Below are 16645 nucleotides of genomic sequence, written 5' to 3'. Positions count from 1 at the left end.
TAAAAAGCATGCCAGGTGATTTTAATGTGCACCCAAGTTTGTGAAACACCAGTCTAGATACTCTATATCATACGTCATTTAAGATTATCAAATCATTAGGATCTACAAAGCACAAATTCTGTCAAAGCTGCTCAGACAACGCAACAACCCAAATTCTTTGAGATAACACTAATTACCATAGTATATAAAGATTGCTGAAATTAGGCTCTGAATGCATCAATTTTTAATTGATTTATTTTCTTCTTTACCCTCCGTCATAGAAAGTAAGACAAAGTAACAAGGAAGCAGTAAATTATTCTGTTTGAAAAGTAAATGGAGTTCAACTTGCTAGATCACCTGAGCAAGTGCTCTAAGAAAGCTGATCAAACGCTGATCACGGGATTCAAGATTAAATCTGTCACTCAAATTTTTTCTAGGATGGAGAACTCTTGACCCCTCAACTGAATCATATGATGTAACTCTTTTACTATATTTTAAGTTTCTGATGAAAATTATATATGCTTACATTTGCAAAAGTCTTCCTTGAATTAGATTTAACTCTTAGAAAAATACATTTGTACATGGCAGCACATGAAGGATGCACCAATTAGAATGCAATATGCATGCACATTCCCTTTAATATACCTTTTTTTCTCTAGAATAAAAATTTCAAGTTCGTTACAATTTTTAGCTGTGCCATCTGCATCGACTTAGAAAGTGAAGCCAATGTATAAATAATTAGCTATACTTAATGTGATTGCTAACTGGCTAATTCAGCTACATAAGGGAAATCTAGACGCTAACACGCATAGAGACTTTCATAATATCTTTGGTCCAAGGCAATTGTGGGTCTTTTGCAAATTGCCCACTGTAATGTCTGTGACAAAAGTCTTCATTGTCTTCAGATCAGTGCTGTGATCCATATCACTGCCATCTGACTGACATGAACTTCTGGCTTCATTCTTATAAGATCTCTTTCTGAGATTCATTCTCTCTCCTGAACTCCCCCAAACTGGCAAAGTAGCTAAAACTCTACTGTGGCATGCAGCACATTGTGGGCAACGAAGGGAAACAGAAGATCATTGCTGAGAGATATGTCCTCGTTTTACAAGGACCAGGAATTAGTGGATAAGTGGCAGGCAAAAATGTTGTAGAGAATCTTTGCAAGATAAACAAATTTAATGACCAAATACCAAGTATCATCTAAGCACTAAAAAAATGGTTGCATAGTAAAATGACACTTTGTCAATCTTATGGTTCAGAAACACTTAGCTAGAATATCACAAACCTCTACAAGTTAAGGAATATTTTCATTTAAACATGGGTTCTTAATAGAATTAATAAGTATATGCCTCAAGTATACTCATAGACATGGATTCTCTGTGATACGCACATCACTGTGAGACACAGAGAGTCTCATCTTTGTGTTATGAGAAAAATCTAAAATGAAAAATCACCAGCTGGTCTTAATCTATTGTCAACTCAGTTCTTGTTACACTTTAAATGCTTACCCAGGTTCAAATACTTTAAGTCTACCAATTAAATACTTAAAATACTTTTATTGAGCATACAGCTGCTATCATTCAACACTCTGGTTTTACTAATCAGCCCAGAAATAGGAAGCCCATCACCATTCCCTGAGCCCAAGTACATTACCACCCTGACTGACATTCTTGGTTTAAAAATAAAACCTTGCTTCAAATATAGCTTCTGGAGTTCTGGGTAATGAATATAGTTTCATAAAAGTTGACATCATTTCTTTTGATTTTACCAGAATTAAATACAATCAATATTCCTACTGGATATCTGATCATATCCCTCAAGCCTCTCACAACCTGGTGGGCGTTTTAAGGAGGAAGAGGAGGAGGAGGAGGAGGAGGTGGAGGAAGGGGATGAAGATGGGGGTTAAAACCAAGGGATATCCAATCGCACAATCTAACAGTCATTTTGTTTATGTGCCTTAAATATGCCACCCAGAAGTTGATTTTTTACAGTTGCTTTACCAGTTGGTATGTGTACATCATGCAGATCTGTTTGTGAGGAGAATATTAATATTGACATGTCCAGAACTAGTAAATGCATCATGCTTGGGAACCAAGCAGTCTTCCGATACACCGTTCTTCTTAGAGGTCAGTTCTAACGCATGCTGTTTCAAATAGACCCAATTTCTCCGCTGATATACATTCAAAATGCAGTAGGATGTGGTCATACACACCCAGAAATACCATCTTCAAGGGGTGGGGGTGGAGAAATCCAAACATTTTTTTAAAGCAATGCATTACTGGATATCAGATACAATCGTGCCTGTCAGCAATCCTAAAGCAAATGAAATACATCTATTCGTGCCCATCCATTAGACAGAAAAGAAATAGCTTTACCAACACATCTCTCCTCCCCCTCCATTTTGGGAGGGACTCCCCCCTGGGTGGTGATGGGGGACTCATCACACTTCACTACGCAACTGATGGAGTATTAAACACTGCCTTCCAAGCTGTGGGAGTTAAAAAGTCGCCTTCCTGCCACACTTCCCTGGTGCTGCAACGGACACGGCATCTCCTCCTCCTATCGACCTAGTAGGTTGCTCGCTCCCCAGGCACTGCAGTCCCCTCGCTGAGGACTGCCCTGGCCACACGCACATGCAGCGGGAAGTCCCCCGATAGGGACAGCCACATACCTTTGCTCTCCATTTCGGTCCCTTTTGAGTGCTGGGAAGTTCAATGGAAGTTGGCCGGAAGATGCGGGCCCGCTTCAGATTCCCAAACCTGGGAAGCCAATCTGATGATTTCGCCTGTACTTCCTTCCTTCCCTTCAGGCTTCCTGAAAGATGGGATTTCTTAAACCTTGAAGCTGCAATCAGCCAGCAAAGGACACTTAGCAGCAGATTGCCTCTACAGAGGACAGGCTGCGACGCGCCTCTGATAACGAAAAGCATGCACGGCGCCCGCTGGTTTTTTTTTTTTTTTTTTTTTTTTTACCTGGGTCTGAAAGCTGCGAGCAGGAGCTGTCCTCCGAGCGTGGTGCTGCAGGTGTAGTGACAGATCATCCCACTTCGCTCTCTGGATGTACAGCAGATTTGCATGGGCGCTGGCACGCATGCGCAGGGCGTCCCTCTCCCCTCTCACCGCCTCCCGTCCCCGCCCCCTTCGCTTCGCTCCCCAATACGGTCCTCAGTTTTCCCAGATGAAGAGCTGTAGCATTCGGTCACAGAGAAGCGCTGCTAAAAATAAACGCCGGACCGGATTTGCCTCTGCAAACTAGAAGATGGATTGGACTGGGGCTGTGTGCATCAGTCCTGGACGATTTTTCAGCGTGGATTGCAGAAGCTTTAGAGGAGCCTGGGGTCTCCGAGCTGGGTACGGCTGTGTGCAGCAGGCAGCGGGGAGGGAGGAGGAGGGATTCCGGACTCCTGCTTCGGGGTGGCAGTTTGGGTTTCTCTTCCCGGCTGCAGCGGTAACTTTCCCGGTGTCTGCTTCCCTCTCTTTCCCCATTGGCTTCCCACTTCTCCCTCCATTCCAGTATTGGTTTGGGTTCTGCTCTCCAGGATGGGGTGGGTGGTCCTGGAGCCCTCAAAGCTTGATATTCTCCAGCTTCCTTGCCCCTCATGTTCCTTGTTTTCCTGCTTCCCGAGATGCCTTTGGCCTCCAGCTGAGCCAAGGCTTCCAAAGTTCTCCAGACAGAGCCACTGAGGACATTTTGAGGCGCTCTTTCCAGCTTCTTCCAACAATCTACCAAGAAAGTCCCCAATGATGGGGCAACACCTTCCTGATAATAAGTACTTTAAAACGTTATATGTGATCGTTTTTAGGAAGTTGCAGGGGAAGTGTTTTCCTTGTCCAAGGCTCTAAAGAAAGATGCAAAGCTAAAGAGCTCTTGAAGTACTACTTTCATACTAGATTAGTCCAAGTTCTCCTAAAAAATGGTCTGTCCTTGAGAATAATAATATTATTCTTGGGCATAAAAACCAAATGGAGAGAAGTCAGTTATGTGGAATGGCTGAGGAAAGAGATGAACAGATTCATCACACACCTCAGACGACAAAAAATCCTTCCACCGTGGACTTCCATCACATTTTCAAAACATTGGAATGCAACAAAATGTACTTCTAACAAGAAACCCCAGACTGACTATGATTTAATCTTTGGGTGATGGAGAAGGCACCCTGGGACTTTCCAATGCCTTAGGGCTATGCCTACAAATATTAATCATGATGGTTCAGTCAGAAATGGCCATTTACCAGAGGAGGGCTCCCACTGATGGACTGCTGAGGCTTAGCAAACCTTTATTCATTCAGCATCAGGGAATAAAATACCCTAGGATGGAATTAATGAGGCCACAATCTAGAGTCTACTAATCTTTAGGCTCTTTGGAAGCATGCCCAAGTAAACATTTGGAAGAATCACAAAATTCAAGATTTCTTCTAAATGTTTATTAAGTTTAGGAAGTACTCCATGAGAGTAGAGTTGTTCCTTAAGAGCAATAATCTATTTCATTGAGTTAATTTCTGTCGTTGTAACTGTACCCCATTACACGTTCACTCCCTCTCAAAAGCTTTTAAAGAGAAGATAGAGTGTATATTCATAATCGCAAACTTCCTGGTTTTTTTCCTAAAGAATTTTATTAATTTATTTGAGAGACAGAGTTATAAACAGTGAGAGGGAGAAACAGGTCTCCCATCTGTTGGTTCACTCCCCAAATGATTGCAATGGCCGGAGCTGAGCTGATCCAAAGCCAGGAGCCAGGAGCTTCTTCCAGGTCTCTCAGGTGGGTGTAGGGGTCCAAGCACTTGGGCCATCTTCTACTGCTTTCCCAGGCCACAGCAGAGAACTGGATCAGAAGAGGAGCAGCCAGGACTAGAACCAGTGCCCATATGAGATGCCTGCACAGCAGTCAGATTAACCTGCTGTGCCACAGCACACAGCTGGCCCCAATCTTTGTTGTTTTACAGATGGAAAACTAAGTGACACGAGGAGAAACATTTGACTTGATAATACTCACATGGTAGAGCAAAAACTCTCAGAACCTGAAATTCTGCTGTGAAAGCAGAAGTGACCTTCTATTCCAGGTTAGTATCTTATGTAATGACCTCCCCACTATCTACAGTGAATAAGAACAAGGAGAGCCTCCAAATTTATGAACTTACATCATTTTTAGTCATAATTCTTAAAAATACATATGTTTATTAAACAGAAAACAAATCAAATTTAATTCAAAATCTCTGATCTGACAAGCAAGCCCTATCTGTTCTTCTCTAAGCTCAATTCCTAAACAGAGGCAGGTATTTGGAATGCCTGTGTGCTATATTGGAGTGCCTGGGCCTGGGCTTGAGTCCTGGCTCTGCTTGAGAACCAGTTTCCTGTCTGGAAGTAAGCATATGATGGCCCAAGCATTTGCATCCCTGCCACCCAAGTAGGAGACCTGATTGAATTCTAGGCTTTTGGCTTTGGCCTGGCCCAGTCCTAGCTGCTGCAGGCATCTGGGGAATAAATCCACACATGGAAAGAGGGAGTCAACCTCTCACTCTCTCTCTCTCTCTTTCTTTTGAATAAATAAAAATATGTTAAAAACATCCTAGGCAGTAATTGCCATTTTCCTAAGCAAACTTCTAGAATTTCCTTTTCCATACTGTTTCTTACATTTTATTTATGTAGTCATTGCTAGAATATCTTCACTTTATTATATCACTATCACAAATGTCTACAGTCCAAATATTATATTTTTCTCAAGTGCCAACGAAAATTCCTTCCCACCCCTATATAGACTACCCTTATTCTCTCAGCCTGAAATTATTCCCTATTCAGCACACCAATGGTTCTGAATCATTACCTCTCTTACATCATGTATCACCTTCTATAGTTTATCATAATTATTTATGTACATATATTATTTGTGCTCCTCATCCTTATTAAAACCTGGCTCCTAAATTGCCTTTGTCATCTAAAGAGTGTCTTGAATATAGGAAACAATAATAAAGACTAAATTAGTTAATATTAAGTATGAATGTTTTTGTGTGCTATACTATGTTACATTGGCTACAGAGAACATAGTAACAAATAATGATAATTTTGAGTTAACACTAAGAGCTTACTAAGTACCAGGTACTATAATGAGGATTCCAAATGTCTTCATTAATTTTATCTTCATAAAACTCTATGAGGTTTATACTCTTATTACCTGTATTTTAAAGCTGAGAGAGCTGAGGAACAGAGAAGTTAAAGTATGAATAAAACATTATCTCTTTCCTGCAGAAGCATAAAACTTAATAAATGTGATAGAAACATAAATTATCTTTAAGAATATCATAGGTATAAGATAGAGGCTGTCATGCCTTAAACTTATGAGTAAGGAAGACAGAGGTTATTACAGTTGTAGTAGGCGTACACACCAGGTTGTTGTTAGCCAGCCTGGGAGATTTTTGAAAGTTTCTTCAGGGAGACACACTGAGCCAGCTCTTGAAACGTTGATGGCTTGAGAGGGGAGGCAGGAACCACATGAGCCTACAAAAAGTGCTTTGAACAGAAGTAGGTACCATCATTGTCAAGTTTTTTTTTTTCCAGAAGATGTGAACCTCCAAAGTGGAAGAAGAAAGTAGAAGGATGTAGAGAAATGTTCCATATTGATCAGAAGCCAGAGCTCCTACCCCCGAGTGCCTTGAGGAGATTAGACCTCTTTATCTCACCTGAATTTTTGTCATAAATTTGAGAAGAGAGACAGGAGAGTATCATGAAAAGAAAATGGGGTTTGAACCAGGAAGGCATAAGTTTAAATGCAGCTTGTCCATTATGACTCACTGTACCACCTTAAACAATTTAATTAGTCTCTGTGGGTCATAGTTTCATCATCTATCAGTGTAAGCAATATCATCTTCTAAGCAGAAATTCTATAGGCACTGGCCACAATACATACAGAAGCGCCTAAAATATTCATCACTAAGTATGTTATACTCACATTTATTGGGCTCTTAGATTCTAATGCTATGGATTAGCATTTGGGAAATTTCAAGTCTGCTCCCCCAACTTTTTTTTTAACAAGAAAAGGATCTAAGCTCCCCCGTCCCAAAGTGAGAGAGGATTTAAAGAGAAAATTGCTTCATGAAAATGTTAATAAGAAATCATCTGAACTAGTAATGATGAAGTTTCTTGAAAGAGGATCCTATAATAGAGGAAATAGACTAGTAGAAAGACAACTTGCTCTTTCAAAATGTCAAGAATTAGTTGGGACCAGGTCCTGTGTATGTAGGGTAACTTGACTTTCTGGTTTTCTCAAGATAGTCCCCTTTTATACTCACTAGTTTTTAAAAGTATCTTCTTTCACCATCAAGAACTTTTCTGGTTTAAGCAATAGTTTACATGGCCACATTACTTATGCTGCTCACCTGGATGAAAGCAGCACCTTCTACATGGACAGTCCAACTTATTTCTGGTTAACCTATGTAACTGATTGCCAGTGTGGGTATAGTTAAATTCTTCTAACTTTAGTTGCTTCTAGAATGTACAGAAACAATATAAGTGATTCAAATAAATTAATGTCAATGCAATATATTATAATCAACAATTTAAATGGCCTTGTTAATCAACTACCAGACCAAATATTTTCTATATACTCACCATTTTTTTCCACAAGTGCTGAATATAAATTGAGAGGAATGTCTTTTCTTTGTGCTCAATTATTTTCTTACTACTTATCTTTGATAATTGGATGATCTATTATTTAAAAAAAAAAAAGCCTGATGACCATCTAGAACTTTTTGGTGATGATACTAAGGTCACCTCACCTCTATAAATGAGTACTTATCACAAGACAGGAGAGCAAGTGTTTGGCTCACAGTCTCTATTGGGGATATCAGATCTGACCTATGACCAGAATGTAAGCTCCAGGAGGGCAAGGACCAGGTCTACCTTGCAGATGCAGCTTCTAGAAAAGTGTGTACTGTAATAATGAGGTTTTATTTAAACCCTGATGAGTAAATGAAAAATTTAATGAGATAAAACTTTTTTTCATGTCGAAAAAGTCAATTCACCTGACAAATCTTAATTGGCCTAAACTTGGTCACAAGTGACCTACAAGAGACTGCAAGATCTTTATGAGGCAAGAAGTCAGTTTGCAAATGCACTCAGCGTTTACTCTAAGACAAAAACCTATAAATAATCAGATGTGGGTTCAAGTATCTCTGAGCCTGAGTTCAGGTATCCCTTGGAGGAAGGCTCCCATAGGCACACCATGACTTCATTAGGAGCCGAAGAGGCTGGGAAAAATTAGGGAAGAGCTAGGTAGATGACAAAAATATACAGGACAAAGAGATGATAGGTAGATGTGACAAAGTCATGTGAGAGTAGCAGTGCTATTGAAAAAAGGATAGTGTCCCTTCAGACACCAAACATATGTTCATTAGTTTTTACATGCAAGATTCTCATTCCCTTTGTTGAGTTAGAGAGAAGGTAAATCTTCCTGAGAAGAAAATGACAACTGATAAAGTTTCAATAAAAATGTTTCAGGTTAGAGGAAAGAAACAATGAACAGCCTGGGAAATACAGGAAAGGGCAACGAAGTTGCAGGTCATTGGAGAACTCAGTGCCATGGAGTCACCTGTCCACATGGCTTCACTGTGATTTCTCTGGGGTCTACTAAGAGTAAAGAGACTTGCACAGTGGGTGCAGCAGAGTAATGGTGCATGGAAAAGGCATCTGGAAGCCAACTGACAAACATTTTTGACATTTCTTGTTAAGGACTTTGTCCACTTGACAATATTAGAGATTTATACACAAGCTATCAACTGACAGTTTCAAGACCCATCTGTTACACTGGCATAATGCCCACTTAAAACAGGGTATGCCAATATCATTAACGTTTAGGTCTCAAGTTGACACTGGTAGAAATAATCAATCCAGACAGGATATTGGGAAATAACGCTTCTGAGCTGATGCCCCTTCTCAATCTGAGGGGTAGGAAATAACCTGGCAAAATAATATGCAAGGTAACTTCTTGAATCTGCTTGTGATGTTTTTGATGACCAATCCAATCTGTGAGTTGTAGACTAAATTCATTTAATGTTAAAGTTGGAAGAGCCACTGTAAAAATGAAACTCCAAAAGAATATGGACATTTCAATGAAGCCTTTTCTTCACTATATACCTACTTTCTCAAAAAAAATCCAAATATATGTGTGCTTATAATTTTTAATAAAAAGAGTTCATGTATAGTCTTCCCTGAAAAAGTAACAAATATAACTAAAGTTTTTTATCTACTCATTGAATAAATATGCACTGAGAACCTACTGTGTGCCAAGTAGTAGTCTAGGTGTTGGGGCATGCTATTTGTCTGTGAATTCACAGTGTTTTACACTATAGTTTCACAGCAGGAACAAGCTTCATAATTCTTTTAGCCTGATTACTAGAAAAACAAAGTGAGAAATTAGGTCTGATTGGAGAGGAGGAAACATTCCCAACTCAAGTAACAAGTTACAAGCAAGACTAGAAATTAATCCACGGATGCCCCATCTCATTACAACTCTCTCCAAACTGATATGCACATTTGTGTGCCATTGCTGGTTGCAGGACTTGTTCTATTTCTATTGTGCTGCAAACCTTTGTTTTAGAATCGTTTGCATTTCATTTCATAAACACAACTGCAAGTACTTTAGCAAAAGGTAACTCTACTAAATGTGCTGCCACAGGCCTATCATAAATGTATGGCACATGTATATCATTTGCCTGATGAAAAATAACAAACCTTACTTTCATTGCCAGTGCTCTTACTTGGTTAAAATCTTTATGTTATATTCAAATCTCAATTCACAAAGTGGCTCTGGCTACCCAGGCAAAGTGAAATGCAGAAATGAAGCAATTAGCTATATTACTGGTGCCAAAAACTCTGCTATTAAAAAGGGAGTAAAAGATTAATGATTAATTTCAGCCAACTGAAATTAAATAATAGCAAAAATGCAAGAGCATAATAGATACCACAGGTACAAGGGCATTATTAGCCGGGACTTGGACTATTATTTCTGGTAATACTGACATTCTTTGGTCTACCAAAAACTAAGACAAATGGATTCTATAATTATTAATTATAAAAAACTATTGTCTTGGGGCCAGAGTTGTGGGGTAGTTGGGTAAGCCGCCACCTACTACTCCAGCATCCCATAAGGGAGCTGGTTCAACACCCGGCTGCATCGCTTCCAATCCAGCTCCCTGCTAATGCACCTGGAAAAGCAGCAGAAGATGGCCCAAGTGCTTGGGCCACTGCACCCACTTTGGAGACACAGAAGATGTGGCTTCAGTCTGGCCCAGGTCTGGCCATTGCAACCCTTTGTGCAGTGAACCAGTGGATGTACATGGAAGATTTTTCTTCTCTCTCTCTCTGTCTCTCCCTCTCTGTGACACTGGCTTTCAAACAAATCAACAAATAGATAAAACATTTGTCTTTTAAAATGCATCCTTTAAAAGTACTTTGCAGACTTTTTAACATTGTATTTTTTTTCTCTTTAATCATCATTTCCAATTAGATGGTCTACTGGACTGTTAAGGAAGAAAAGACAGGGTTGTACTTATGAATGTAACCACAACTGCTGTTACAAGCATAAACCTGTCTTGTGTTCTGATCTCTAGGTCCTGGAGTTGTAAGACAATGATGATGATGATGATGATGATGATGATGATGATGATGTTCCTAGGATCCTCTCTCAACCACCTGTCTCTTGATTTAAAATATCGGGCGAAAATGCTTTCGTGTGATTTGAAAAGTATGCCTACATAGTATGACTGGATAGACTGTTAGCCTACTCATTCACTTCCAATTTCATTAAGTAAACATCTTTTCTTTCTCTTTGCAGAATCACAAACTATTAATACTTAATAATGAACAGCTGTTATAAAAATGATACTGGAAAGAGTTGGGACATTACTCTGCTTTCTTTCTCTACAAAAGAAGGGAGCTGGACAAAACAGTCTGTTTGGTCCCCTTGTAGCCTCAACACTAAAAGTTTCTGTATTAGACCACAATATCACACCTGGGCTATCACACAGGAATGTCACATTCTTTTTGGCATCTCATTGAAAGAGCTAAAAGGGCCCCTAGCATTCTTGTAGCCAAACCCTTTAGTTTACATTTGAGGCACCTGAGGTTCAGAGAGAGAAAGTTTGTTCAAACTGCTTAAATCCAAAGTCATTACTTTCAACTATTATCTTATACTTCATACTGTCTCTTTACTACCTGTCTATTCCATCTGTCGATTAAGTACAAAGTAATGAGTACAAAATTTAAAAAAGTAGGTTGAAGTGAAGAAAAAGTATAGTACTAGATCCATTAATGCCAATATAAACACATCAAAATTGTTTCCTGGTGCAGGCATTTCACCTAGCAATTAAGACACCCATATCCCAAATTAGGGTATCTGGGTTCAATTCTCAGCTCCAACTCCTGACTACAGTTTCTTTCTAATGCAGATCCTAGGAGACAGCCGTGAGGACTCAAGTAATTCTTGCCGCCATGTGGGAGACCTGGATAGTGTCTCTGGTATGTTGTTGCAACCATTTGAGGAGCGAACCAGTGGATAAAAGAGTTTCTCTCTCTCTCACTTGCTTGCCCACTCTCTATCCCTCTGTTCTCACCCCGACATGTCAAAAAAAAAAAAAAAGTGGTCTCCCTCTTCTTGTCTCACTGACCCTCTGTCTTATATCTTGCCACTTGTTCCATTATCACCCCCTGCATTGTGCCAGTGACTCAAACTTGCAGATGACTCAAGGCCAGGATAGAGAAGGGAGGACCAACACAGTCCCACAGAACTGCAGAACTGGATAGAGCTTTGAGGTCCACCCTTTTCTCAGCCTCCAAAGCTCTTACATATTCTTAAAAACCCATTTGAAGTGTTTCCTGAAAAATAAATCTTCTCCTAATTGTCATAGCATTTTCAGTATTGTTCATGCATGTCGACTGTTTATTTATATATCTGTCTTTCTCTAAAGTTAGTACTATTGGTTGAATGTTTGCTTCCCACCCCCCAGATTCATACAGTAAAACTTAACCTCGAAAGTCATGGTATTTGAGTGTGGAGACTTTAGTGATTAATCCCTCATTAATAAGATCAGTGTCACTGTAAAAGGACCCCAGAGAGCTATCTTGCCTCTGCTGTCACGTGAAGTTACAATAAGAACTCAGCTGTCTATGAACTGAGAGGCAGACCCCCACTAGATACCAAATCTTTCAGCACTTAATCTTGGACTTCCCAGCCTTCAAAATTGTGAGACACAAATGTCTGTGGTTTATAAGCCACTAAGTCTATGCTATGTTGTTAGAGCTGCCTGAGTGGACTGAGACAGAAAGTGTACTACTATCACATGGCATAATACCCAGTACACGGTAGGTATAGAGTAAGTATGTTCTGTATTCATTAATGAATTACACGATACATGACTAATGAAGGTCCAGATTGTCTCTGGAGTTTTATTTTTATTCCATTTATTTATCTGAGAGGCAGAGGTAGAGAGAGGGTGACAGACAGAACTCTTCCATCTGCTAGTTCACCCCTCAAATGCTCACAACAGCCAGAGCTGGAGCAGTCCAAAGCCAGGAGCCAGGAATTCAATTTGGGTCTCTCATGAGGGTGGCAGTTCTTGAGCCATTACTCGCTGTCTTCCACTGTGTATATTAGCAGGAATGCTGGGTTGGAAGCAAAGGAATCAGTATGCAAACCCAGCACTCTGATATAGGATGTGGGCATCCCAAGTGAGGTTTTTCTGTTTGTTTGGTTTGGTTTGGTTTTAAAGATTTATTTATTTTATTTGAAAGGCAGAGTTACCCAGAGAGACAGAGATATCTTCCATCAACTAGTTCACTCCTTTTGGGCCACAATGGCTGGAGCTAGGCAGGTCTGAAGCCAAGAGCCAGGAACTTCTTCTCTGTCTCCCATGTGGGCACAGGGGCCCAAGCACTTGGGCCATCTTCCTCTGCTTTCCCAGGTCATAGCAGAGAGCTGGATTGGAAGTGGAACAGGTGGAACTTGAACTGGCACCCATTTGGACTAACTATGCTAGACCCTCAAGAGAGACTTTAACTGTTATGCCAGACACTCTCTTCCATCTTTGAAGCTTTAGAATCAGTTGATTCATTCATTCACTGTAACCCAGGAGCAAATAAAAATGAACTTTGAACAGAAGTACTTATTCTACGCTGGACCTACCACCAAGACCCTCAGTGCTACCGATCAACTGCTTTATTCTCACTCTTTCCCCCTCAGGCTCCAGGTTGGAAAAACAAAGGTTTTCAGGCTTTTTTCACTTTATACCTTCTTGTCCTTTGGTCTTGGATTTCTTACTCCTGAGATGCCTATGTTACTACCAGCAGCACAAATACACACACACACACACACACACACACGAATCCTGATGAAAAATTTCCTTGCTAAGCTCCATATACCTTCATAAGCAGAGCTCAGTGAAGGGAAGAAGGAATGATTTGGACAAAGAAATGCATGAATAATAAATATTGTATTGATTTTCATTTTCCAGCTTCAAGCACTGGATATAGCTTAATGTTACTGTTTGATCCTGTTACCCACTTCCATTAGTTTTGTCACCATTATTGTTTCTCCTTTTAAGAAGGAAACTTAAAATATTTCAATTCTTTATTTTCTCCCTGAACAGAGGGCTTCCCTCATCCCCCCGCCCCGTTAGTGAAATACTAGCTTCCATGGCTTAATATAGCAATCATCTCTCAAGAATCCTCCCAGAATATGAAGAGACACTCCACCTTTCTAATAATGGATGTGGTGTGTTCTCAAGTGAACATAAGTATATTCAAGAAACACATTTTAAAGATGATGTCTTCTTGCAGGATGCATTACTGTGCATTTGTAAACCTTAATTCTACATTGATGCACATGCCAAATCATTTGCTATTATTACATTCAGCATTATTTGCTCCAGATAACAGTGCCAAAAAATTAATGTCTTGTAAGTACAGAAAGCAAACACTTGGGCAGCACAGATGGAGATGGGAGAATTGCCAACAGAAATGGTGCCTTCTCTATACCTGAGTTTTGCTCTGTGTTTGTTTAGCACGTAAAATCATATATATTTAAAGAGTACCTTGTGATATTTTAATAACATATGTACATTGCATCATATGCACTCAGGTAAACATACCTTATCTCCTAAAACATCTAGCATTTCTTCATGGTAGAAACACTTAAAATCCTTCTTGAGTTTTTCAAGAGAAAGTACATTAGCTTTATCTATAGTTCCTCTTCTGTGCAATAAAACACAAAAACTTCTTATTCCTATCTAACTGTAACTCAATACCCATTAAGCAATCTTTCCTTATTCCTACCTTCCCCCTACATTCTCCAACTTCTGGTATCCACCATTCTACTATTAACTTCTAGGAGACCAATGTTTTTAGATTCCACATGTGAGTAAGATCATCCAATTCTTCTCTTTTAGTTTTTGACCTATTTCACTTAATACGATGACCCCCATTTCCTTCCATGGTGTTGTGAATAATGATATTTCATCCTTTTTGTGGCTGAGTTGTATTTCATTGTGCATCTGTACCACTTTTTCTTTGTCCATTCATTAGTTAACAGACATTTGGTCATTTCTATTTCTTTTTTTTTAACTTTTATTTAATGAATATAAATTTCCAAAGTACAGAATATGGATTACAATGGCTTCCCCCCCATAACGTCCCTCCAACCTGCAACCCTCCCCTTCCCCACTCCCTCTCCCCTTCCATTCACATCAAGATTCATTTTCATTTCTCTTTATATACAGAAGATCAGTTTAGCACACATTAAGTAAAGATTTCAACAGTTTGCTCCCACACAGAAACATAAAGTGAAAAATACTGTGTGAGTACTAGTTATAGCATTAAATCTCAATGTACAGCACACTAAGGACAAAGATCCTACATGAGGAGTAAGTGCACAGTGACTCCTGTTGTTGACTTAACAAATTGACACTCTTGTTTATGGCCTCAGTAATCACCCTAGGTTCTTGTCATGAGCTGCCAAGGCTATGGAAGCCCCCTGAGTTCACTGACTCTGATCATTTTTAGACAAGGCCATGGTCAAAGTGGAAGTTCTCTCCTCCCTTCAGAGAAAGGTACCTCCTTCTTTGATGACCCATTCTTTCCACTGGGATCTCACTCATGGAGATCTTTCATTTAGGTTTTTTTTTTCCCCCCAGAGTGTCTTGGCTTTCCATGCCTGAAATACTCTCATGGGCATTTCAGCCAGATCCGCATGCCTTAAGGGCTGATTATGAGGCCAGAGTGCTGTTTAGGACATTTGCCATTCTATGGGTCTGCTGTGTATCTCACTTCCCATGTTGGATCATTCTCTCCCTTTTTGATTCTATCAGCTAGTATTTGCAGACACTATTCTTGTTTATGTGATCCCTTTGGTTCTTAGTCCTATCATTACGATCAATTGTGAACAGAAATTGATCACTGGGACTAGTGAGATGGCATTGGTACATGCCACCTCGATAGGATTGACTTTGAATCCCCTGGTATGTTTCTAAGTCTACCGTTTGAAGTAAGTCAGCTTGAGCATGTCCCGAATTGCACATCTCTTCCCTCTCTTATTCCCACTCTTATATTTAACAGCAATCACTTTTCAGTTAAGTTTCAGCACTTAAGAGGAATTGTGTATTGATTACAGTATTCAACCAAAAGTATTAAGTAGAACAAACAAAAAAAATACTAAGAGGGATAACATATTAAGCTGCTCATCAACAGTCAGGGTGAGGGCTGATCAAGTCACCATTTCTCATAGTGTTCATTTCACTTTAACAGGTTTCCTTTTTGGTGCTCAGTTAGTTGTCACCTATCAAGGAGAACAAGTGGTATTTGTCCCTAGCTATTATGAATAGTACAGTGATAGATATGGGAGTGTAGATGTCTCTTCAACAGAGTGATTTCATTTGCCTTGAATAAATATCCAGTAATGGAAGTGCTGGATAATATGGCAATTTTGTTTTTAGTTTTTTGAGGAGCCACTATGCTATTTTCCACAATGACTCTATTAATTTGCATTTCCACCAACATTGTGCGAATGTCCTCTTTTTTCCACATCCTCATCAGCACCTATTATCTTTTGTCTTTTGGTAACAGCCAATCTGCAGTCAGGTGAGGTTTTGATTTACATTTTCCTAAGTATTAATTGTGTTGAGTACTTTTTTCATGTACCTATTGGCCATGTGTATGACTTCCTTTGTGAAATGTCTGTTTAAATCTATTGTTCCTGAATAGCCAAAGGGATCTTGAGTAAAAAGAACAAAGCAGAAGAAAAAATACATAAATATATTACAAAAAATATAAAATATATTACAAAGTTACATAATTAATGTAACATGATATCAAAAAGGGAACACATTTAGACTAATGGAACAAAATACAGACCCTAGAAGTAAACCCACAGATCAACACCCAACTGACCTTCGAAAAAGGTGCGTACTAACAACATGCATTGGAAAAAGGATATTCTTTTAATTAAAATGTGCTGGGAACACTGGATAATCACATAGAAAAGAATGACGCTAGCCCCATAGCTCTCACCACGTACAAAAATCAACTCAAAATGAGCCAAAGCTCTAAATATAAGTTTGACCTGAAACATTGAAACTACTGGAAGAAAACATGTAGGAGATGCTTCAGGACAGGGCTATGGGCAA

The 16645-nt window shown here is 39.5% G+C and overlaps 1 protein-coding gene across 1 annotated transcript in view; it reads right to left on the bottom strand.

Moving 5' to 3' along the window:
• The window catches only part of FGF12 (fibroblast growth factor 12), a 596835-nt gene extending 593729 nt beyond the window's left edge, over window positions 1-3106 (bottom strand). The window contains exons 1-2 of the mRNA XM_008266666.3: window positions 2955-3106; window positions 2654-2796 (exon numbers count right to left, since the gene is read on the bottom strand). Of these exons, the coding sequence (XP_008264888.1) occupies window positions 2654-2666 (13 nt within the window). The 5' untranslated portion in view covers window positions 2667-2796; window positions 2955-3106. The remainder of the gene's footprint in view (window positions 1-2653; window positions 2797-2954) is intronic.
• Between the last annotated feature and the right edge of the window lie 13539 nt (window positions 3107-16645).

The sequence above is a fragment of the Oryctolagus cuniculus genome, chromosome 4, assembly GCF_964237555.1.
Source record: "Oryctolagus cuniculus chromosome 4, mOryCun1.1, whole genome shotgun sequence".
Classification (NCBI taxonomy): Eukaryota; Metazoa; Chordata; class Mammalia; order Lagomorpha; family Leporidae; genus Oryctolagus; species Oryctolagus cuniculus.
The sequence above is the reverse complement of the archived record's forward strand: the minus strand, read 5'-3'. Positions and strand labels throughout refer to the sequence as shown.